At 40.6% G+C, this 24,938-nt stretch overlaps 1 protein-coding gene across 1 annotated transcript in view; it reads right to left on the bottom strand.

Moving 5' to 3' along the window:
* plppr5b (phospholipid phosphatase related 5b) overlaps positions 1–24,938 on the bottom strand; it is an 83,756-nt gene that overhangs the window by 35,374 nt on the left and 23,444 nt on the right. Inside the window, exon 2 of the mRNA XM_070853080.1 lies at positions 17,690–17,822. Within this exon, the coding sequence (XP_070709181.1) occupies positions 17,690–17,822 (133 nt within the window). The remainder of the gene's footprint in view (positions 1–17,689; positions 17,823–24,938) is intronic.

Genomic DNA, 24,938 nt, shown 5'->3' with positions numbered 1-24,938 from the left:
ATACATATATATATATATATATAAAACCAAGAAGAATAAACAGAATATTCACAGGACGACCACATCAGGATCATCACAACTCATTTGGTCCTTACTAACGTTTGCCTTCTTGTTTTATTTTTATTCTAATTGACAGATCTGTAATTAATATTAATTAATTATCAATAATTCTGGGTCAGCAGTTATGTTCTCATCCCACAAAATGATGAATGGCATTTGCAACGATCTGTTCTGCAGTCAGTGTATCTTCTGTAGCTCTGCTGTCTCTCCTGTCCCCAATCTCCTATAAAAGACACACTGTGTTCATGAAGCAACAAGCTCGGGATATAAATCATTAAACCAACTTGTATTTTCAGTGTGAACAATTTCACTTAGCACCAAACGAAACCTCTTCATCCCACACATGTATAAAACAGGTCCACTGTCTACAGGGATGCTTCAGGACCAGGAACCAACCCAGTCTCACAGCAGTTTGGAAGATAGTCACAAATGTAGTCTATGAATTCTTGTTTTTTTTTCCTGTCTCTGAGCATGAATTTCAAACCAACATATTTCTATGGGATTATCTTTTCGTGTCCATACCTCACCCAGTAGGACTTCTGTAGGACCTGAAAACACAGAAGCTGTGCTCTTATTTCTTATTTTATATTTGTTTTTTTTAACTAGAACCGCTACATCACTCACTCCACATCAGTCCACATTAGTCCACATCATTCTGTCCGGAGGGTCTGCTGCCAGTCAAAAACACGTGTTTGATAAGTCAACAATACAAGCAGTTAAGGCTATGGCCATCCATTTTCATTTATTTCTCCTTCCATCCAAAAAAAATCATGATTTTTGTCAGTTTTTAACAACAGAAGCAGCTCGTATGTTTCTATGGAGGCGAGGACGCTCTGCTTTTCCTCACTGTCGCTGCTTCCTGTTAAACAATTCTCAACATAAAAACATGACAGTGTCCTTGACAGCTCAACAATATGGCGGACTACCCCTGAGGCCATCAGTTCCGGTTTATCAGAAGGCTTTTTATAGCCTGTGATTGTAAATGTGAAGTTGCTCATTTAATTTGTTAGGATTTATGAGGATTTTTAAAATGAAATCAACTTCCTTAAAACAATAAAACACTCAGTGTGTGTGTGGTTAGGTGTGTGTGTGTGTGTGTGTGTGTGTGTGTGTGTGTGTGTGCATCACATTTTGTATAGTGGTCACATAAATAGGATGAAGATGAAGCTATCAAAATATTTTACACTTCACATCCCTCATTTAATCCCTGGGACCAAACTTTAGAAACTACAATTCCCAGAACTGCACCATACAATTTGACACAAATCAGCATCACAGCTGTAGTTCTTAGTTTAGGGTTGCAAAAAGATATATATATACTGAATGTGCCACATATCTAGTATACACCATCTAGTAACATCTAGACAATCTATGTTGAGAAAACTGAAACATGGTTTATGTCAGATATCTAAGCTACTATTGTAGAAAATGGGTTTTTGACATGGCAGGTCTTACAGTTTACAAAGAAGGGCTGTAAAAAGATATATCTATGGAATACATCAAATATCTAGTACAGCCAAATAAGTAAATAGCTTGTATAAGCAACAATGAGCAACTTCACACTTAAGATCACAGGCTATAAAAATCCTTTCCTCCAAAGATACAGGGGTGTTTGGATTCAGCTTATGGTCAACCGGCAGCAATTCTAAATGGAATGAAGCCCAGTGACAGCAGAGAGCCCAAAACAATAGTGGAACACGTCCACAACACAGTGTATTTATCTAAAACATGTATCTGTAATTTGTGATAGCACTGCATCTAGATGATCTATGACTTCATCCAGTAATGTAAATGCTATAATAGTATCATAGTAATAATAAAGGTTTTGTAATGTAATGCACAGCTGACTGCGTTTGCCTCCACAGCAACGGTCATTGATAAAGACGCCGCTTTCGCTGTGAAGAACTGACGGAAAAACTTTACCGTTTTTAGAATCGAGGAGAAAATAATTCACACCGATGGCATTAACGATAGTCCACCATATTGTTGAGGACGCTGTCGTGTTTTTATGTTGGGGAATGTTTAACAGGAAGTGACAATAACTGGAGCAGCTTCTCCTCCGTAGAGACATTCGAGACGCTTTCGCTATCAAAAACTGACGAAAAGGTGATTTTTCAGGATGAAGGAGAAGTGAATTCAAATGGATGGTCACAGCATAAACGGCTCGCATTGTTGACTTGTCAAACACGTGTTTTTTTACCAGCAGCGGACCCTCCGACTGCTGCCGACTGATAAGGTAAAGACAGGAAATGAAGTCTAAACTCTGGTGGTTAAATGTTGAGTAAAGTAGCTGTTATAGTTAAAAAACGAGTAGAAAATGAGAAATGACGGCAGAGCTCACAAGTCCTACAGACGTCCTATTGACAGGAGGAAAGACACGAAAAGATGATCCCATAGAGATACACTGGTTTGAAATGAAAAAAAACTGAATGAATGTTGTGACTATTTGATGCACTTCTATGAGACTGGGCTGCAGGAACACAGTCCGCTCCTAATCAAACAGATCATACCATACCAAACCATTCCAAACCCAGACACAAGCGTCGTGTAACAGTCACCCAGGTGCCACTGTCCACACTACTCTTAACCAAAGCAGCCAGACTTGACACCTAAGTGACTGAAGGACAGAAATAATTGCTCCGCTCCTACCAGAGCCAGGCCTTCTGTCACAGTAAATTACCCACCAGGCGTTTAGTCCCACAGCTTTCTCTCTCACATACACTCAACACAACAAAAACACACACACACACACATACGCTTCCAGGATGCATTGTTTACTGGGTCATCAATAGCAGCTTTTCCAGTCACTGACAAGTGTGTGTGCTTCTGCAAACTAATTCAACCCAGGCTTTGAAGTGCATTTAGCTGGAAGACATTGATGAAAAAGGCCAGTGAGGCGTCACAGCTGTTGATCAAGGCAACTATTTCTCCTTCTTTCACCAAGTTCTTGTTTTAAATGTTGCTGTCGAACTCATTGTTTTTCCTTTCTCATTCCTCATTAGCCACACGCAGCAGCAGTGTGACGCTCCAGATGCTGACAGGTCCTTTTCTTAACAAGCATTAAATAGGTTTTGTCAAGCATCATGTGACTCACTTGCACAGTGCTCACCACACGGTGCTTCGTTTCAACACTGTCCCACTTTCTCCAACACCAATGTGGAGATGTGGGTGCTCTGTGTTTTACGGACGACTTACTCTCACTAGCCACCCCCCCACCCTCACCCCCCCCGCCCTTTATGGCTCTAGGAAATCAGAGAGAGACGACCAAAATTGCTTATTAGGGCATACATTTAATTCAGTTCGCCTGCTTCCAACAGCGTCATGATGTGTTGCAGAGCCACTGTGTAGCCATACATGTGTACATGCTCTGGAGTCTGAGTCCGCATGCTTATTGGGTGCATCTGATCCTCCTATCTTTGTGAATATGTGTGTGTGTGTGTGTTGGAGAGTGAACGAGGTTGAGGCAATGCACCTTTTCTTTGATCCGGTGCCAGCCTCTCCACAATGCTGCAGTGTGATGCACAACCCAGTCAGTCTCAAAGTACACTCAGAACACTGGGCTAAGAGGTTAATACGAATGTTAAAGAACTAGACACAGTGTTAAAGAGTGCTGTCATATTTCAGCAAAATGTATTCATCTAAGAAAGACTGAATTTGGATCTTTTTCCCCTTTGAGCACTCAAGTATAGTCAGTTAGCATAAACAATGCTAGGATTTTAGTCAAGACAGACAGAGCTGCTTTAGTTTATTTTTATTTGATTTATTATTATTTGTTCTTGCCTATATCTACTCCCTTTTTAGTGTGATCGTGCATGATTTTGTTCACTTGGGTGTTGCTCTCCAACCCCCACTGATGCCACTGACAGTGAAAGATGTGTTGGTGCCTTAGGCAAAATCTCATCGAGTCCATCGCCTACATCCATTATTATAAAATGATCACTTTTTGTTCACATGAGCAGCATGCCAACTACTAAGTGACCTGACACCACTGAAGCCTGAGCTATATATACATATATATATATATGTAGTTACACAGGGCCAATGGTCAGCTGCTACCCCGCACACCTACTGCTATGGTGCTAATTTTCTGTCTGAAATCCCTCTTCACATTATTATGTGTTTAAAAATCGAATAAATAATAGTTGTTTGATAGCAGGGCAAGGAACTATGGAGTTTTATGATTTAAATAGTTTTTATTAGCTACATTCAGCAGCTGAACCCGTCAACATATGGGAGTATACAGAGTGAGAGTCAAGACGTGGTCAATCTAGCTTAGCATAAGTCTGGAAGCAAGGGGGGGTCGCATGCTGAAACTATCACAGTCAGAGAGGCTAACCTAGAGGACTGTGTGCAGATTCCTGAAGCCTTATTGTCTGAATGAGGTTGTCCATTTTCATTTCAACACTGTACCATTTTGACCAAAATGTGCCTTTATAGAGCCGTGCTACAGCCAGACGCTGCACAGTATTACTACAGGTTTCATTTGCTTTTCATAGACTGTATTGTGCTCCACACTGAATTTACCATGAGGATATCCTTGTCTGTAGTCATTCTCAGAGTTCTTTTCACACTTGAGAACTGCTGATGTTGTTTAAGTTGAAACCCTTGTTTCAGTTAATAATTAGATCAGAAAACACGCTGATCTCCAAGTACATACAGTCTGAGAGTCTGGTCTGGGAGCCAGGTGGCATCACATTTGGAAACACTGGAGAGCAAATTTGTTGATGACATGAAGAGGCTAGCATCTCCTTCATATCAGCATCAGACTTGCTCTGTTTGAACAGTTTTTACAGCGATCATCTGTGGTCCCTTCAAATCATCCCTCAGATGAGTGTTTGTCTGGTGCTAAAATTGCACCTGACTGTGCAACTAATTGAAATGCTGCTTTAAAACAGCTACTGTAGATCATATAAAAGTCATTTACAATAGAAAATCAGCTGGCTGGCATCAGATCTGTATATCAACCCCTCTAATCACCTGCAACAATGCAACATCTTGCCTGCACTTGGATGAGACATCTGAGGTTGAACCATCCTCTTTGAATTTAATTATTGAATGTTTGACTTACTGAGACTACACTTTAGAACTGTTCCCAGCTGCACCAACACTTCATGGGGTGCATTTTGATACTGAATACACATTGTAACATTTTACACACAAGAGCCAGTGTACTATGGGATATTCCATTCACAATCTTAACTTGAATTGTTTTCTGTGTGGAAAGAAACCAAACCAGGTAGAAAATGTATCTTATCCACCAACTGATCCACTTCACCGGACCAAGACCTGACTTATTGGAGTTTTGTGTGTCATGTTCACCACACAGCAAACAGTGACCAGGTAATATTCCAGTCGAAAAGTGTACCATTAATACTTAACAGTGAGTAATAAGATGTCCTTCAAAGTTTGTAAAAACACAGTTTTTCTCATCTAGTTTCTGAGCAGCTGCAGGTATCATCAGATATCAGATTGTACACAAATTCAAAGTCAGAATCTAATCTTTTCAGATTTGCTATACTCAACTGCAAATTAAATCACACACAGTCTAAAATCTCTCCAAGGATTTATGGTCTTTAGATTATAATTACCGCTCTCTTTTGTAGTGTGCTAGTATGTGTTTTTACAGCTGCACCATTGTGAGAACAGCCATTTTCCCCTTTACAATTCAGACTGCTGATAAGTTTCGCCAATGGGCATCATTACAGCAATTAGCCTTCCTGTATTGACATGAATGAATGAATCCACACAGAACTCTTTGCACTGGCAACAATGAGGATATGCAGAGAGGAACACCACCCACATGAGTAGAATGAAAATGTCTCAGTTATCATACATACACACATAGAAATGTGTAAATGATTATTTCTTTAAATCCACATCCAGCTGTTACTTTGAATAAATGAACTCACATAAAACACAACAGAACTGGAGGTGTGGAGTGGGTTAAGACACGTGATACAACAGGAGAACATGGTGTGCCAGGTGATGCTATTTTTACAACTGAAATATGTTCATCCAAAATGAATTGTTAAGTGGACGTTTTTCTCTACATAAGTACTCAGACGTGGCTGTCTTAAGCTGGCATACAGCAGTGTCTACCCGAGAATGTCAAACTAGGCAGACAGCAAAGTTGCAGAAGAAAGATGTACATGTATATTAATCTACAACTGAAAATACTCCCTAGCAAATGCAATATTTACTCCTGTTTGAGTAACATTTGTTAAAAACTACGGCGCCCAGCTGGTTTTGAAAATTAAACTACATATAAGAGATGAGTTTTACACCTTCAGGTGAAATGACTTGGCTTCTGTCTTGTTAGGGTTTTGGTGTTTTCGGTGTCACAGGATTTCTTTACAATTCACTTGGCTTGCACATCTGGTGAAGGTGACAAAACATGAAAATGATCCTAAAACATTGCCAAGAAAATAATATTTAATGTTTTCAATGTTATGTTGTCTATGTATGAAAGAATACATTCTGATTTTGTTTGCTAAGGACTCATTCACAAAGAAATGTACAGTATGTTGTCCTATCTAGTGACATTACTTGTTTGAGGTCAGTTAGACCTCTAACAGGTCAAAGTCCATGATAGACCAATTAAACTGAAAGTTAAACTCCAACAGGACAGAACATTAGGGTTAAAATCCTTTGGTCCATAAACATCAACTGTTAATACAGACAACATGGTTAATATTCAAAATGAAGGCTGATTTGGTGATTGTTTTTATATGGAAATTGAAATTTAGGCCTCAGTCCAAGTCAAGATGAACGCTGACTTTTATTCTTTCGTGTTTGGGGCAAGAACAATTACTTCAGTTTTTATCTGTGTTTAGTTGTTGAAAATTCTGGCACAATCACTCATTGATGTGTTTGATGCATTTGTTTAGCAAATGTAAGGGGCTGTAGTCATGGAGACTCTGTTGTGTAGAGTTGTGTGTCATCTGTATAAGTATGATACGAGATGTTATAAGATTCAATGATCTGAGCAAGGGGAAGCATATAAACAATAAGAAGAAGAAGTCTGAGAATGGACCCTTGAGGAACCCCACGTTATTTTTGTTCGCTCAGATTTAAAATTGCCAATTGACACAAAGTAGTCCCTATCCTGTAAGTAAGATTTGAACCAGTTTAACACAGTGCCAGACAGTCCCACCCACTTTTCTAATCTGTCCAACAGTATTTTATGGTCAACAGTATCAAACACAGCACTGAGATCCAATGAAATTAGAACTGAGATTTTTGATGCACCGCAACTCAGATGGATGTGATTTAAAACGTTAACAAGTGCAGTCTCAGTGCTGTGGTGTGGTTTAAAACCAGACTGAGAGAGATTGAGGGAATGTGTACAAGGAAGGTGTTAAACTACAGAAAAACAACCCTTTCAGTGACTTTTCTCAGAAAAGGCAAGTTTGATATGGGTATGTCGTTATTAATCACTGAGGCATCTAGATTAGGCTTTTTCAAGAGAGGTTTGATAACAGCTGTCTTCAGGGCCCTAGGAAAAAGGCCTGACTGAAGGGAACTGTTGACAATTTGCAATATATCTGGTGCTAAGCAGTTAAAAACATCTCTAAAAAGAGTTGCAGACAAGGTATCAAGGCAGCAGGTAGTGGGTCTAAGATTACACACAATGTCAAGGCTGCACAATCTACAGTTTGAAAAAGTGTCAACTTAACAGGAGTGGTTTTACAGAGATGACTTACAGATTTTCTCTCTTCATCTTTACTATTTTCTCTGTAAAAAAGAATGCAAAGTAGTTGCATGATTTGGTGGATCTCAGTTCAGGGGGGACTGACGCTGAAGGGTTAGTTAGTCTGTCAACAACAGTAAATACAGTGTATGTAACATGTAACGTGTGTGTGTAACAGGAATCAGATTGGAGACAGAAGCTGTGCGCTTTGGGTAAACTTTCCTTCTGATACTGATCTACACGGGAATGGCAGACATTGTAGTTAGCACTCCTGACCACAAGGGGGAGCTAGAGTGGTTCTTGGGGGAGGGAGAGTTTTGCTGGTGATGACCAGTAGTAACCAGGTGTGGATGAGGAGTAGCGGTGGAAGTTAGTCAGCTTGAGAGTGCCAGATGACAGCGTCTGTGGTCAGAGATGCAGGCCAACACCTACGGTGTGATGGCAAAAGATCAGGAAACTTGTGGTGGACGGCTAATTGATCTCGAAAGCTGCGGAATAAGAAGAAGAATAACAATACACTCCCTGGGCTGCAGGAGGTCACTGAAGCAGGGGACCTGGGCAACTTCCTGAATGACATCCTCCAATATATTCTGGATTTTAACAATGAAAACACTGGGCCCTCAACCCAAATGGAACCCCAGAGAAACCCCTTGAATCATCATCATGCACCTGCTTCTGTGGGCCGACAGACAGGTCATTTTACAGGCCACTGGAAAGGTGCAGGAGGGCCAGTACTCCAGTCTGCAATCTGGATTACTTCAGCCTGAGAAGCTTGTTAGTTATTGAAATATTTTTAAAATACATCCTCGCTGGACTTGAAAGATAAACTTCCAGATATTATTTTTGATTTCACTTTTTGTTTTCTTCTCTCCAGTGTGTGACTCACCTGTTTATTCTTTATCTTTCAGTCCCTTTTATGGCCCTAGTCCAGAGTCTGATAGAATTTCTGTCCCATTAAATGGGTTATGGACCAAAGTAATGTGAGAGTATGTTGACAAGAAAATGAGTTCCTTTTATTTTTCATGTTGAATCAGGTTAGCCTTAGCCAACTTTTGAAGTTAAGGGCAATAAATATTTATTTATTTGTTAATATTAGTTCATCTATAATTAGTCTGCTTGATGTAGTGAGTCTGCACCTACACCGTACTATAGTACACAGCTGATGAGGGGTACTTCATTCAAACACTCTCTTCATGTTTTGTCTTTGCCATTTGGCATACTGTGTTTCCTAACCTTCGTTACCCATAATGTACATGTTCCTTTTCTCCTCCCTCCCCAACTCCCCAACCCAAATATCCTTCAATATAATTGATTTGGTTAGAGATAAGGAAGGTTGAATGCAGGAATGAAAATGCACGCTAGTTAATATATACACTTATATATATACTTACTGTGTACTTAAAATGAAGCTGCATGTCTGTGGGAAGAAGCCAGATTACCAGAGAAGACACCATTCCTCCTCAAATCCTCCAACAACAAGATCATTACTGGGCCTACAATATTCACTCCTGGTCTCAACCATCTTGTCTAATAATAAGAATGATAATAGTATATTTAGATTTGTTGGGGTAAAGCATGTGTTAATGTAAAATGATGTGCATGCATGTGTTTGTATGGACACCATTAGAGTTAACTACAAACAGCTGCACAGTGGAACCCTCCCTCCACCTCCTTCCCCTGGTTCGTACTGTCTGTGAAATAGCCATGTCCTTGTAATGTCGTACTGTCTTTCTTGGGTCTTTATCAGTCATGGAAACTCTATAATAAAATTCAAATCGGAGCTCACTTCTCTCTTTTTTTTTTAGGTTGCAAGTGTGTGTTTTTAAAGCCCTTGTCCCCTTTACTGCTGATACGCTTTGCCATTGGGCATTATTATAGCAATTAGAGTTCCAGTACTGACATGAATGAATCAGCACACAATTCTTTTGCATTGGCAAAAATGAGGAAATGCGGAGAGGAACGTGACCCCCTGAGCCACAGCAGGGTGAACATCTCAGTCACCATAGAAAACATAAAAGTCAGCAGTGATCAATGAATAAATGGTTAGTACTGTTTCATGACTAATTCAAGCTGAGTGACTAATTCACTGTTTAATTAGACACTCAGCCAACATCTGACATCTAAACGTACTGATGAAGTAACACTGATCTGTCTCACTAAAGCCATGAGTGACTGCCTTTCTTCATTCAGAACAATAAATAGTAAATACATGTGTGAGCCCTACAGGGCTTACGCATGACTGACTTACAGTAACTGATAAAGTTCACAAAGCACTTTTTAATGTGTAGTTCTAACACAGGCTTTTTTTGTTTGGAATTAATGGCAATTTAATGGATATGAATGAACACATGGTAGGGAAATTACAAATTTTGAGTTTAGTGCAAACACACAACAATTTAGCATGAAAGATGGATAAAAAAAACAAAAAGCACTGAAGAGGCTGAGAATTACAATTTTGCAAGGTAATTTTTAGAATAAGCGAGTGCTCATGGTGCAGAGCAACCTTGGGAGGAAGGTTAGATGAGTGGAATCAGATTGTCAGAGCAGAGCTTTGCTGCATTCAGCAGCCACAAACACTTTAACATCAGCAACACTGCAGTCTCTGGGGACGCTGTTTTTACTGACAGAGGAGTGTGACATAGATTATAAAACGTTAATGCTGAGAGGAGGGGAGAGAGGAGAAGGCATCGCAGTTCGGTGGTACTGTTAAGTGTTGATGATGGAGGACAGCTCTTGGTGAAAGGGGCTGTTGTGTTGATGCAAGGACTGTTGTGCATATTTACAAAAGTGACTTCTGTGAATCATATAGGAATTAGTAACTGAGATGGCTGCAGCATGCTTTGGTATCCTTGTAATACAAAACAATACACGGTCAGCCTCTAAACCTTTAGAAGCCTTGCACCACACCCATACTTTCCCTCTCACTGTATAAAGGACGCATTCCATCCTCATTCGACACTAAATGTTGGCACTGGCTATAAATCAGTACCAAATTGTCCACTGTGGAAATGATTACTGCGGACACTTGGGTGGGGTGTGACATCACCCTCGGCACACACGTGTGGGTCAAGTTCACCACTGGTTGGGGTCCACTGTGGTGTCTACCATAACTTTTATCAAATCACAGGCAGCTTTTATGACTCTATGGTCATCCATGACAGTAAGAACTCTAATTTAACTCTTAACGCAACTCGTTTTCTACACTGATGTCAGCTAAACGTACCTTCTGAAATCTTGGGAATGACTTTTGTGAGTCTGTATACAACGGGCCAGGATCAGGTCTTTAGCAATAATAATACTGGTGCACCTTAAAACTGTGTAAAATACCAGTGCTGCCAAAGGGCTAGCCTCACTGGTATGTTACGTTGACTCTCTTAACCTCTTAAGACCCGAGCTCTTGTCTGATATGCATTTTTTATTTCTCCTTGCTATTTGGGCTTATTGGACCCTGATAAGTATAAAACCTAAGCATCATCTTTTTACATGGTGTAGTTTTAGAGAAACATTATGTCCACATATGTGGACAATCGGTCTTAATTTCCACAAAACACAATAAAGTCACCTTTGTGCAAAACTCTTTATTTCTACCCTGAACATAGCAGTTTTTTTTCCTGACTGTATTTATAACACATACAAAACATATTTTGAACATGTTTTGCAAATCACGGTGCAAAAAACAATATGAAATATCAACAGTTTTGCCCACATACATGTCCATACGGCCCCAGCTAAGCAGAATTAACTACTATGGTAATATAACCCAAAATGTGGTCTTTAGAGGTTAATGTCACTGAAATGGTGGGCTGGGCAGGACCCTCCCAAATCTAAAGTTCAACAAGCAAAGCCTTAAAACACATGTAGGTAAGAACACGCTGCTTAAGTTGAGTGTGGAGAGTGCTGCAACCCTTGGCTGTGTTCTAAATTTAATCTTTCCCAAACAACACGGCCCTGTGAGTCATTATGCAAAGCGATGTCAGGCGTGAGTGAAAGGGGAGGGCTGTGGTGCAGGTCACATGATGCTGCTCTGCTCTCCAGCAGATAAACTCTGGCAACAAGCATGTGCTAGGGTACATACTGATGTGCATGAATACACACACTTGGGCCTACATACTCAAATACAAGCACACAGTCCAGACACGCACATGGGGGGTGTCACGTGCGAACACTGGCACAGTCTGACATCAGCAAAGGGAGGCAAGAAAAACACAAAAGAGGATCCAGGAGCAGCTAGGCTGAAAGAATTCAGCTTCTGCATGACAGCTGCAGGACGCAGCAGGGCATTCTGGGTGAAAGAGTAACAGCTTCTCCCTGATCCTGATGCTACTTACACTCAACAGCTTTTCAGAGGGGCCTTTAATACATTTTACTCCTACTACAGTTAATTTGACAGCTCTGGTTTTCAGATTAAGATTTAACATAAAACACAAATAAGCTTGTAAAATACAATGGATTGTTCTAGATTAAACCCGTGGGCCCCAACATCTTTGGCTTGTGACTCTTACTACTAGGAGTGGGAAGCAGTTCCACCAAAGAGGCACTTCCTCACAAACACAAGTTTTTACTAACATCCGCCCACATCCACAAACATTCTGTCTCCCACAATAGAGCTCCACTGATGTTGTGTCTTCTCCCGTCCCACAGGGAAGAATCCTTATTTTGCCGCGTGATATCAATAAAGCCGCAGACTTGTTGGTACTCAGGTGGCAAAATGACATTTTTCAAAATTCAAATAAAACACTTTCATCAAAAATGTTGCAACGTTACACACAGCCAAAGGACGAAGTGGCTGCTTTGCAACATATTTTCAAATTAGTCAAAATCTGCAGTTTATCTTTTGATTGAAATCATTTGCTCTTGTGAGATTGGCGTACCCCCATCCCAGTGCAGAGTGATGTTGACTGGAATATGTTCTAGATGGGCTTTGACGATGTCTGTAAGTCTGCACAACTGGTGACAACCTTCATAGCAGTGCTGGCTAATATCAACATTATCATTTTACACTAACCTTTTAGCCCACATTTCTCTGCACATACTGAGAAATAGGAGTATGTGAATAATAAAGCCTTACATTTTGATGTACATAGTAAGAAAGTTTAAAGTTCATCAAGTAATCTAAGGGCAGATCTTGAAGAATATATATAGAAGCCGACACAGAGAGGCCTCCTCTCAGCTTTAGATGGGCTGTGATGTCACGTGTGAAGCACAGCTGTGTTTCCCATCTGCCTCCCCATCTGTTTGGATGTGATGTGTCATCTTCACTGAATTTCTCGGATTCTTCTTCATTGTGTTCCTTTGTTTTGGAAACACCTTTAGGCGATTAGATGTTGTGTCAAATATGTAATGGAAGAAAGAACCCATGCTGAAAGGTGTAGGGAAGTGGTCGTGTGCTGTGCTTTCAGTTAGTAGTTTACTGTAGAATACTTGTATGATAAAATTAGCAGGAAACATAAAGCGCAGCTGAGGCTGACGGGAACATCTTTAATTCTGCAGATATTTGAATCAGCAAAGTTAATTATTTAATTAAGCCTTGAGAGGTCCATCGGTGATCCAACCAAGTTAGGAGGATATAATTAATTACCATGATAGAAAAAGACAGGTGACTAATTAAAGTAAAAACCAGAATTAGTGAGTGGAAAAACAAAATCATTGCAGCTGCATCCTTTGCTAAGGTTTTAACAGCCACCACACCTAAACCCAGCTGAGCACTTTTGGGAAACTGTGGTGGAACATGTTCTCCACCTCCATCACCAAAACACCACATCAGGAAGTATTTAGTATAAGAACGCTTTTCGTTCCTTCTGTAGAGTTCTACACGTGGAGTTTTGAAGCTGGTGAAGCACAGCAACTTACCAAAGTACTACATGGTGTTTTAGTATTTTGACACTGTGTCAGATTAGCAGACCATACATCTTGGACCCTGACCGACTTAGCCTTTCCATCTCACAGTACCAATAGCATCATTCCTCTTGCTGAAGTTGTAAAATGAGTCATTTTGTTGTGTCCGGTTGTCTTCAACTATGAGTCACCTAATACAATAAAGCTAACAAATGTCATGTCTCATGTTCACTCTTGATGTCTGTCAGGTTGGAACATTATCAGACAGATGTCATGGAGAATTTCCTGGCATTTTGTAATTTATGTTTGTAAACTCCTCACTGCACATAGTCGTTCAGCTCTAAGAGATCAACCCTGAAGAAATGAACAGCAGGTTCCCAATGAATTCCTCTCGTTGCATTCACATCACAGCCTCAGCCAATCAGTCCTCGGCTGTACGAGAGGAGGCGTGCAGCTCCGGTGTTACTGTGCCAGCAGGTGCAGTCTGAGGCCTCACCAGTCACGGTACCATCACCCAGTTCTAATGGGCTCTGATCTCTCACACACAAATCCCTCCACATATAAGGCAAATCAACTCAGGGGGCCTTTGGTTCCAACGCTCAGAGAGAGGCAGGCGCACAACGGCGCTCAGCCTCACAAGGAGGCTTGGCAGTGCAGGGAGACCCGATCACTCAATACAGCACAGCAGAGTCTCTGCTGGATTCATTCATCTGGGCTCCCTCGCTGTGCCAACAAGCCTGCCAGAAGTAGTTATCAAGAGCCATGGATCAAATGCACCATAAAACACACAGGCAGACACACTCCGTAATGGGATTTCCAGATTGTGTATGTTAAATAGTGCTTTGTAATTTGGGATAACTGCTGTTGCTAATGCTGCTGTAAAGAGGCACTGACAGCGTAGCACAGACCCATTAGCTGATGTTGGTAAAGAGAAGCAAATGCTGCACCTCTTGTGAAATTTGCTTCAGTGAGCCATAAATCTTTAGTTAAAGGGCAGAGGGACCTCTCTGTAACCCTCCCCACAACATTTCAAACACAACTGCCTCATCTCTCGAAGAAACTCTTCAACTTTAGAAACTTCACTGTAGCCTAGGGTTAGAAGACAAAACTTGTAAATGCTTACGAGCTGTGTTGCACTGTTCCGTCTTTACCAAACTTTCCCCTGCCAGAGTATAGACAGCTCCACAGCTGAGGCACGGGCATTTAGAAGACACTAGTCAATAGCATAAAGATGGCAAGGAAATAAATAAGCTTTTCAGGCATCAGCTCTGAGAGCTCTCATGATTGGCTAACACCAGCACACCTCTGGCTCATCACCAATCACCTAGTTCATGTTCATATTTGCTGTGCCATTTTGATCTGACCTGGCATTTAGTAAAGTAGCCCCAGTTCTTCCTGGGGGATCTTCAGACATTCCCATGTCGAACTGTAGGGGAAGGTAATCCCTCTAGCATGGCCTGGGTCTGCCTCAGGGGCTCCTTCCAAAACCCCTGGAGTGAGGACACATCCAAATCAGTTGCCCAACCAGTCAGAGTCTTACCCAGTCTCTATAAGGTCTCAGCATGACAAACCAAAGTGCTCATCACAGCATCTAACATGGTCTGAAACACCCTTTTCCCACACTGTCCTGACATTAGAACTGTGGCCGAGTGCACCTCTATGAGATCCTTCAGATCCTTTCCATTTACACAATTAGTTTCTCTTCATGACAAGCTATTTCATTTCAAGCTGCATAGGAAACGTCTGTTGGTTACTTGTATCTTGATTAAATGTGGATATTACGGGCACCTTCCAATCACTTTACTTTACGTGGCCATAAACACAGTCATAATGATGATATTAAAATGCCCACTGCTCTGGAGCAGAACTGATTATGCTTTGCAGATCAAAGGAACGAGTGGGTCACCGAGGCAGTAAGAATAGCTGTTTTGGCCATTTAAGTCTGTCTTTTAAACTTGTTCCTGTTTGTGTTGTAGGACATAGCAAGACTAGATTAGTATATATTTCTTTAATGAATGTTTCCACTAGCAGGCACGATGGGATTTTGCTGTGGTGCCCTATCACTGCCCAAGAAACACAAAGATACAAAGGAAACTGGGCAGCTGAAGCCTTTTATCCCCCTTCCTCTGCTTTGCATGGGAAAAGACGACTTAAACGAAAAGTCATCCCACAGCGCTCTTTAAAAGTGACATCAATTAACACTAAGACATAAGCCTTATTCAGATACAACACTGTACCAGAGTATAATACGTGATAACCAATTCCAGTCTCTTAGGGATGAAAGGAGCTTTACCCTGGAATGAGAGGCCTGTTAACATTAACGAGCAGCGTGAATGGCATGCTGGATGTGTAAATGCGAGGGTAAAGCTGGGCCACCAAGTGGATTCCACCTCGGGGATCAAGGTAATAATCCTCTTCTGCATCCTTATCTCCTGCTCTCACTAAAGCAGGAGAGAGGGCGAAGAGCGGCTACCTCTGTGCTGCAATGTGCGTGTTTGACAACCTCCAGGCCGTGTATGTGTCGGCATGTGTGTTTCCTCAGAGAGCAGTCTAGGGAAGGCTTTTACTGTGAAAACCCTAAGAATGCATGCATGCTTGCACATCTGTACGCACCTACACTGCACCTGTCAAAGCAGTGTAGACAGATGAGTTTGCATGTTTCAGATGAGAAAACATGTGTGATTCAGAAAGTGTCGAAGTCTATCAGCATCTTCTGACATGTATGGGTGTATCAACATGCAGCTGTGAGTAGATTTGGAGTGGAACAGGCAGATGTGTGTAGCTTGATGCGTGCTTACAGTCAGATAAGATGTATACATTCAGAGGAGTCTGTGTTCTTGTGTTTGACACTGTTGACGTGAATAAGATAAAAATCAAAGTCAAACTAAAAGACATTCAGGTCTAAATCCAACGTATCACTGAGCCTCACACAAGAACATTTTCATATTCCATTCTCTTCTCTCAGGTTTTCTCCCTTAAGTTTGTTTGTGTTCCAAGTGGTATTCAGCAGACTGGTCATAATTTACACATTTACACTTGATGAATACGACCTGTACATGAGATAGCATGCATTCATGAATTGTAATCACTGGAATAATAGATGGCATACATAATGTACCTGGTATTGATGATATTCTGGTCAGGTCTTTACTTTAATGTGACCGTTTTAATGGCCTCATTGGGTGACAATACAGAAATTCAATCCCTATTATGAGGTGTGTCATATTGTTTAAAACATTTCATGCAGTTAAGATCTGACATTTCTAAACCTGTATTACACACATATTAAACACATCAAACTATTAATGTATTGCTTTTTTTAATGAACTATAAGACAGTAAGGCGCAGGCTTTAACAAAATTGGGGGTATTGAACAATTATTCCAACTTTATGGACAACAGTGTATTAATTAAAAGCTTTTAACTAACTTAAATTGTTTACTTTGTGTTGCAGTTGCTTTTTGTACTGTGAGCAATTTTGATAGTTCTTATCAGAAAAATTATGCAGATTATTAAGCCATTAACATTATTTACATTCACTAAATGAGATGATTTTTGTTTTGTTGGAATATCCAGTACTGTGCAAAAGTCTATGTGGTATGAAGGTATGAAGAAATGCTGTAAAGTAAGAATGCTTTCAAAAACATCATTTTTATCAATTTACAAAACGCAAAGTGAGCGAACAGAAGAAAAATCTAAATGAAGTCAGTATTTGGTGTGACCACCCGTTGCCTGCAACACTTTCCCGCAGACAAAATAAAGGGAGTCGGAGCACTTCCTTCTTGCTTAAGTGCATGAGGTCAGTCCCCCAGAAATGTTGCTATCACGGGGATGACACACATGCAGGCACACAACCCTTCACACCTGCAGCCAACTGAGAGAGGCCAGTGTTCTCCCATAATCTTTAGACTGTGGTAGAGAACCCGTCTGACAAACACAGAAAAATGCTCCACATGCCACACACTTTCTGAGAGATGGAAGGGTGGTGGTGTCTGTAACCACAGTCACTCACAAAGATGCTTCGGCGAAACTCCATTGTGCATCTAAAGGCACAAAGTGGTAAAAATGCAGTATGGCTTTGCAGTAATCAAAAACTGAGACTTACCAAGGAAGCGGAAGGTCCTGCGAACCAGCGGGTTGAGGTAACAGCAGTCCCCAGTGGCCACTGTCTTCTCTGACCGGTCAAACTCTTTGGATGTGTACTGGACCAGGAACAGCACTGTCTCTGTTATCGTGATCTGATAGGAACAAAGGCCAAAGACAGAGGAACTGAGTAACATTTTATTTGCGAGTGTGCCATTTTCTCACACTCTGTCGCACAGCCCTGAGCTTTTTGACTGTTTTTCAGGGGGCTCCATCTGTACGGACACAGCTGTGGAAGACGCAGGAACATATGGGAGAGGGGAGGTCAGCTTGTAGGACTGAGAGAGAGGGAGTAGAGCATAGTGCATAGGGTAACATTTATCTATTCATTTATTATGAAGAATGGGATCTGGTCCATGGTTCCATCCATCCTAGGAGTCGAAATCAACTCAAGACTTGTTGACTTGTGGTGGATTTTATCCATGTTTAGCAGTAACTTTTAATATCATTTTTACTATTATTATATATTCATTATTTATTTTACTATAATTAATATAATATAATATACACTGTTGCCCATAAAGTTGGAATAATTGTTCAATAGTTTCACTGTGATATGTTTGGAAGAGTTTGATCAATAAATTTGAGAAGATATAAACTTTATTTATCAAGAATAAATCACACTGTCACAATCATTTCATGAGAAGAGGTAAAAAACATTTTATTCCAACTTTATGGGCAACAGTGTATAATATAATATCATATTACATTATATTAGGCAACAGTGGCAGGAAAAACTCCCTTTTAACAGGAAGAAACCTTGAACAGACTCAGAGCAGGGGGGGGGCTTTCTGCCGGGTTCTGTGTAGGGTGGAAGTTGGACAGAGAGTGAGAGAGAAGGGATCTTACTGACAATAGGCATACGACTAATAATGATCAATATGGCAACAGTGAAAAACATGACAATAGTTAATATATGAATAGTAATAACAGGACTAATATTGATGCTGGCAAGTTGAAATCCCAACAAAACCATCTTTAAAGACACTGTAACCTCCACACACAACCAAATCACCTGACCACACCACAGAAACATTACAAACCAAAGCACTGGTCATTTTAGGTGATGACTGTGAAATGTAAAAATGTGTTTGGTACACTTACATATAGCTAATGGGAAGAAAGCAAAAAATCTGAGCTGTAATGAGGAAATCCCTCCACAAGTAACCACAGAAATCAGTGAAGGATAAATTTGAGAGGAAACCACTAAAGGATAAATCTGCTGTTAATCTAAATATCTGTAACTAAATCAAAATCGACGTGCTGACCCAAACCTACTGCCTCTCAATTCTGTCTGACTTTCCTTCTCTGTCTGTGGCTCTCAGACCCAAGCCCACTGGCTCCTACTGAAGACGTATATATTTTGAAATGCCTCATAAATACAGTTTCACTTTAAAAACAGGCTCAGTACTTTTCTAAAACAGCTGAGTTTTAGTCTTTAGTGCAGATAAAGTAATTATAGTGGGTGACTTTAATATTCATGTGGACGATGATGATGGTCTCAGCACTGCCTTCATCTCATTATTAGACTCAGTTGGCTTCAGCTCAGAGTGTAAATGAACCCACTCACCCAAACCCTCATAGTTTTAAATACACCCTCAACCTTGTTCTGGCATATGGTATAGAAACTGAACAGTTAACAGTCTTCATACATAACTCTATTCTATCGGACCATTACCTGATAACTTTTGATTTCTTGTTACTGGACGATACGCCAAATGGCAAAAATGTCCTCACTAGACGCTTTTTAAGGAAATTTCAGGAAGTGATTCCATCAGTATTTAAGCCAATGCCATGTCTCAATACAACGGAAGACTATTAGAGAGAAAATCCATCACCTCAAATTTAAGAACCATGGAAACAGCTGTTGGACTGTTTTTCTCCAACTGATCTTCCTGAATTGTCTTCAACAATTTCCTCATCCAAACCATCAACATGTCTTATCAATAAAGCCAGATGAATCCAATCAGTAGACCAAACTCCAAGTCTGCCTTAAGGACATAAAGTCCTGGATGAGCAGCAATTTCCTGCTGCTAAACTTAGTTATTCTGCTCGGCCCTAAACACCTTAGAGACACCTTTTCTAACAACATAACTGCTCTGGATGGCATTACTCTGGCCTCCAGCTCCACTGTGAGGAAGTGAGGAAGTTATCTTTGATCAGGATTTGTCCTTTAACTCCCACATTAAACAGATTTCCAGGACTGCCTTTTTCCATCTACATAATATTGCTAAAATCAGGCCCATCCTGTCTATAGATGATGCAGAAACACATTTGTCACTTCCAGGTTGGATTATTTCTGTTCCTTATTATCAGGCTGCCCCAATAAGTCGTTAAAGACTCTCCAGCTGGTCCAGAACGCTGCTGCTCGTGTTCTGATGAGAACTGAGAAGAGACCATCTTTCTCCTGTACTGGCTTCTCTTCATTGGCTTCCAGTAAAATCTAGAATAGAGTTTAAAATCCTTCTCCTCACCTACAAGGTTCTTAATGGTCAGGCTCCATCAAATCTTGATGTCTTGATGAATGCAAGCCTACTGGTGGTTCCTAAAGTCCTCTAAAGTAGTGATGGAGCCAGAGCTTTCAGCTATCAGGCTTAAAACCTTCCTTAGTGATAAAGCCTATAGTTTAGGTCTGGCTCAGGCCTTGGACCAGCCCCTAGTTATGCTGCTATAGGCTTAGACTGCCGGGGGACTTCCCATGATGCACTGGGCTCCTCTCTCCTCCTCTTCCTCTCCATCCTTATGGTTCATGTGTCTTTAATGTCTGTTACTAACTTGGCATCTTTTCATCCATCAGGTTCCTGTGGATCGTGGTCATGATTCTCCTGCTGTGGTTCTCTGGCTTCATGAATGAATGAAACATGAGTGAATTAATCCATATGTGGTGCTCCAGTGAGTATTTGTTACAGCAGTCTGTGTTTTCATGTTAATGAAGGAATATGTCACCCAGTACAACAATGTGGCTCATCAAACTCATGACCCGCTGAAGGTGAAAACTGGGAATCAGCGGTGGTCTCCTGTGGTGGTCTCCTGCTTTGTTGGCCCATCCACCCATGACCTGACTACGTATACTACTATCACACTTCTTTCACTTTGGTTTCTGTCAGGTAAAGCCATTCATCATTCACACAGCCATGGAGTTCCTTATCAGGCAAATATAAACATTTATTATATTCAGGCATTTAACCAAACGACTGATGCTGTCTGTTTAACTCAATCTATTCTCTTTGGATGTTTTTCAAACATGCATCACATAGCTAACACTCAGCTCATGAGATGTAGTCTGGATGTGTGATGTTGTGGGGCACTCACACACAAATTATATGTTTACACATCTTAATTTTTAATAATTGTGCAAAATAAACATCAGCAATTGAACACTTCAGTTGCAAAGGATTAGTATCCATATGAGCTTTTAACCATTCATCTGGTAAGTATTTGTAAGGATCAATGCAATGTCAATAAGTGGCAGCTGCTGCACTTTGCTGCCAAGAGATCCACAGCTTGCCAGTCATTAAACCAGCCACTGTTCTCCATCAAACTGCAGCCACCAGTGACCTGAGACAAAATTGTAGCCCCCAGTACAACATTTCCTGGAATGCCAGCAGCTTTCAAATCTAAATTGGATGAACAGTGTAGGAATTACACACATATATATTTGTGGTCCACCCTTTTTAGACTGCATTTTGTATTCTGTGCAATTACACTAAAGCTGAATCTAATTTAACAAGATGACCCTTTTTTAAACTTTATTTCATTTCAATTGTTATACAGATTTGGCCCTGCGATTGACTAGTCCGATCAGTTCCGGGTGTACCCTGCCTCTCACCCAATGTCAGCTGGGAGTATCTGTCTCATAGACAAAAGTGTGTACTACTGGGCATTGATCGTTCTGTATTTTTACCACTGTCAAAGGGAGTTCCACAAGGTTTAATACTGGGTCCTGTATTATTTACAATTTATATTAATAATATTACATCCCTATATTTCAAAATTGTAATGCCCATCTTTATGTGGATGATACAATTCTGTATTGCTTTGCTGATACTGCACACTCAGCCATGGAAAATTTACAAGCCCTTAAAAATCTAGAAGATGCACTTTTTAATCTGAAATTAGTCCTGAATGCAGAGATATTGTGGACAATAATTTGCACGTTTCCACTCTGAATGGACACAGTATTGAGAGGGTCTCAGTATAAATATCTCTGTATCTGGCTGGGTCAAAAAGATACATTAAAAACTCACGTTGATGCACTTATCAGTAAGCTTGAAAATTGGGTATTTGTGCAGAAATAGAGCTAATTTTCCTGCTCTCAGCAATAGGCTGTCTTCAGGCCTTGCATGTTCTGGATTATGGAGATATCACCAATACACACACCTCTTCCTCCACTCTAAAACCGCTAGATTCAGTTTATCACTCTGCTCTAAGATTTATTACCAGTAACAGATACTCCATACTTCATCATTGCATATGACATGAAAAGGTTAGGTGGCTTTATCTAACAGTAAGATGGGACAAGCATTGGTGTTTGTTCATTTATAAAGCCCTTAATGGCAACTTGCCATCATATCTTACCTCCCTATTAAACTGGGCAACACACCGTCTAACACACTGCTCCTCACACCATGGCATGCAGCAAGTCACCACGATAACAAACCGCTGTAAGAAATTACCTCAGCATGCCAGTTTGCCTGTTCAACACCAAACTAGAGCCTGATGTATCTTTTATTTAGTTTAGCCTTAATGTCTGCACGTTCTGCTCTCAGTGAAGTTCAATCAGGAAGGCTATGTTTATGCAACATTCTCTCTCTCTCTCTCTCTCTCTCTGCTCTTCTTCATCAGCTGACTACAGGCGTTCATTCTTTCAGTTACACCAACCAGTTTTGCCATGATCTCTGTGAGCCTTTAACCTCGTTGTTGTCAAACTTAAAATTTGTTTTCCCCTCTGATGCTGTCAGCTGTCATTTCAGTGCAAAATCGTTGCAATCCTACTTCACCCCATTGACCCCCAGTTTAGTCACTTCCAGAGGCCAGTTTTGAGCTTGTCAGAGGCCAGCTCTTCACATCCATCCAGATCTTTAGCCATTCTCATCATCCCATCACCATCACCACCCCCAGTGTCTAGACTACATGAGGGCGACATCCCATCATACTCACAGCTTCACTACCTCCTTAAAATATGATGCATCATAGACGCCTCACATTTCTCATGTTTACTGTGCACAAGGAAGTTTCTCCTAAATTAAATACCATTGTCACATCCATTGTCTTGTGTCTGCTGTTATGTAATAATTTGCAACATGAAAATATTACTGAATGCACAAAACAACTTGCAGAAACCCTCCTCCTGTTTTCCCACAAAATGAATAATTTGAAAAAGATGGCCTGATATTCCCTGGCCTCCCCAAAGATAGTATGAAACCGCCTAAATATTCATAGATGGAATACAACGAACTCCATCCAGGGATCTCACAGCCACAGGGAGCCCCTCCCTGTGGGGTAAAATCAAGACAGCAGGGCAAAGGAGCAAAGCCAACAAATAAGAAATATTAATGAGAAAGGTCTGAGTTCCGTCTGTGGACAGCCATACTACAGAGGCAACTACGGAGCCTCTGCTGCTCCAACAGTGATGAAACAACATTAATAAGAACATTTACATTTATGTAACACTGGAGTCTTTGGATAAATTGGAACAAGGTTACATAAGAGGAGAAGAAAACAAAGGCAAAATATCAGACATGCAATAAACAACACTAGAGAAGGCTAAACACTTCTTACAGGCTGAAAATGTACAGGTTGCAGTCTCAAAATCTTCTCACATGCAATTTTGAAATCTGTGAAATACTGAAAGAACTCAACACATCGGTTGAGGTAACCAGTGAAAGTTGGAATCTAGTGCAAATGAAGTGTCTGCTGATGTGTGATGACTAACACAGCTCAATTGTCAATTGAGTTAGAGATAGAGGCTATTCATTTCTTTCCTTACTATTTCAGTGCCAACTCCAATAATAACTCAAAATAATTATTTGGTCACCATGTTGAGAATGGTAATGGTATTGACTGATGCCTAATTATAGGTGAAAAGTAAATCACACACGAATGTTAAACACCTGCTCACGTTTACACTCTACCTAAGAGCAGGTAGAAAGAGTGTGTGCTGTGTTTTTTTAGAGACAAACAGACATTACAAGATGAACTGTCTCCTGTTGGAGAAACATGCAGATGGTGATCAGACAAGAGAGACTCAAACAACATAACGTATGTAACATGAACGTGAACATGAACGAGAGCCAATAGAGCACTCACACATATGTACGGTACATGACTGACCGCATCTGGGCATCAGCCAAACGTCTGATCACAGGAAGCAGCCTTTCAGAACTCAGATGACATTAGGCAGTGTTCATGCTGAGTGCTGTTGTCTCCCTCCAAAAGTTTCTATCATATTAGCGTACAGACATTCTCAGCAATACTTTAAAGGTAAGTTTGCACCATTGAGGGCCATCCACAAGCACCCAAAACCAGCTCAATAATGGACATGGATAGTGTGACACGGTTCCTTCTCCCTCTCTGAAGTTATGAGTGATGTATGCATGAAGGGAAGCCAAGCATGTAACCCTGACCAATAGGGGTTTTTTTGTGGGTCAATACAAATGTTTCTGGACTGACAAAGCTGGCAGTAAATAAAGTAAACTGCACTCTCAATTCCCCAAAGTTTCCAAAGCAAGCTTTCTTAGAGCCATTTCAGACCAGGCTTTGTGAGAATCTCTCTGAGCCTTGGAGTTCCTGACAAATCTTTTTCTTTCTTCTGGCGCAATATAAATATTTATTTGAATATAAATTCCCTGAATATGTTAAAGCATCGACTTACAATCCTAAATCACAAAATGTTCTTACAGCTCACTATTTGTATTTTCAAACTAAACTGTGTTAAATTTTAAGAGCGTAAAATTAAAGCAATCTTCACATGCAATATATTTCCCTTGTTAAATACCTTTCGGAGTTGAAAACCATGTTGAATTTTAGAGTGGAGGTCAATGATAAAATACGAGTGAGCGTCATATACCCACCAGCTTAACACTTTGATTCCTCGGTTACATTCAAAACTTAAAACCTGAGGAGTGATAACAATCACTTTAGGTTAAGGGCCTCTCATGGCCAACTACTGCAATAAAGACTTCAACAGCATCATATGGATCATACAAGCT

This window comes from Pempheris klunzingeri, chromosome 21 (assembly GCF_042242105.1).
Source record: "Pempheris klunzingeri isolate RE-2024b chromosome 21, fPemKlu1.hap1, whole genome shotgun sequence".
In the NCBI taxonomy this organism is placed as follows: Eukaryota; Metazoa; Chordata; class Actinopteri; order Acropomatiformes; family Pempheridae; genus Pempheris; species Pempheris klunzingeri.
The sequence above is the reverse complement of the archived record's forward strand: the minus strand, read 5'-3'. Positions and strand labels throughout refer to the sequence as shown.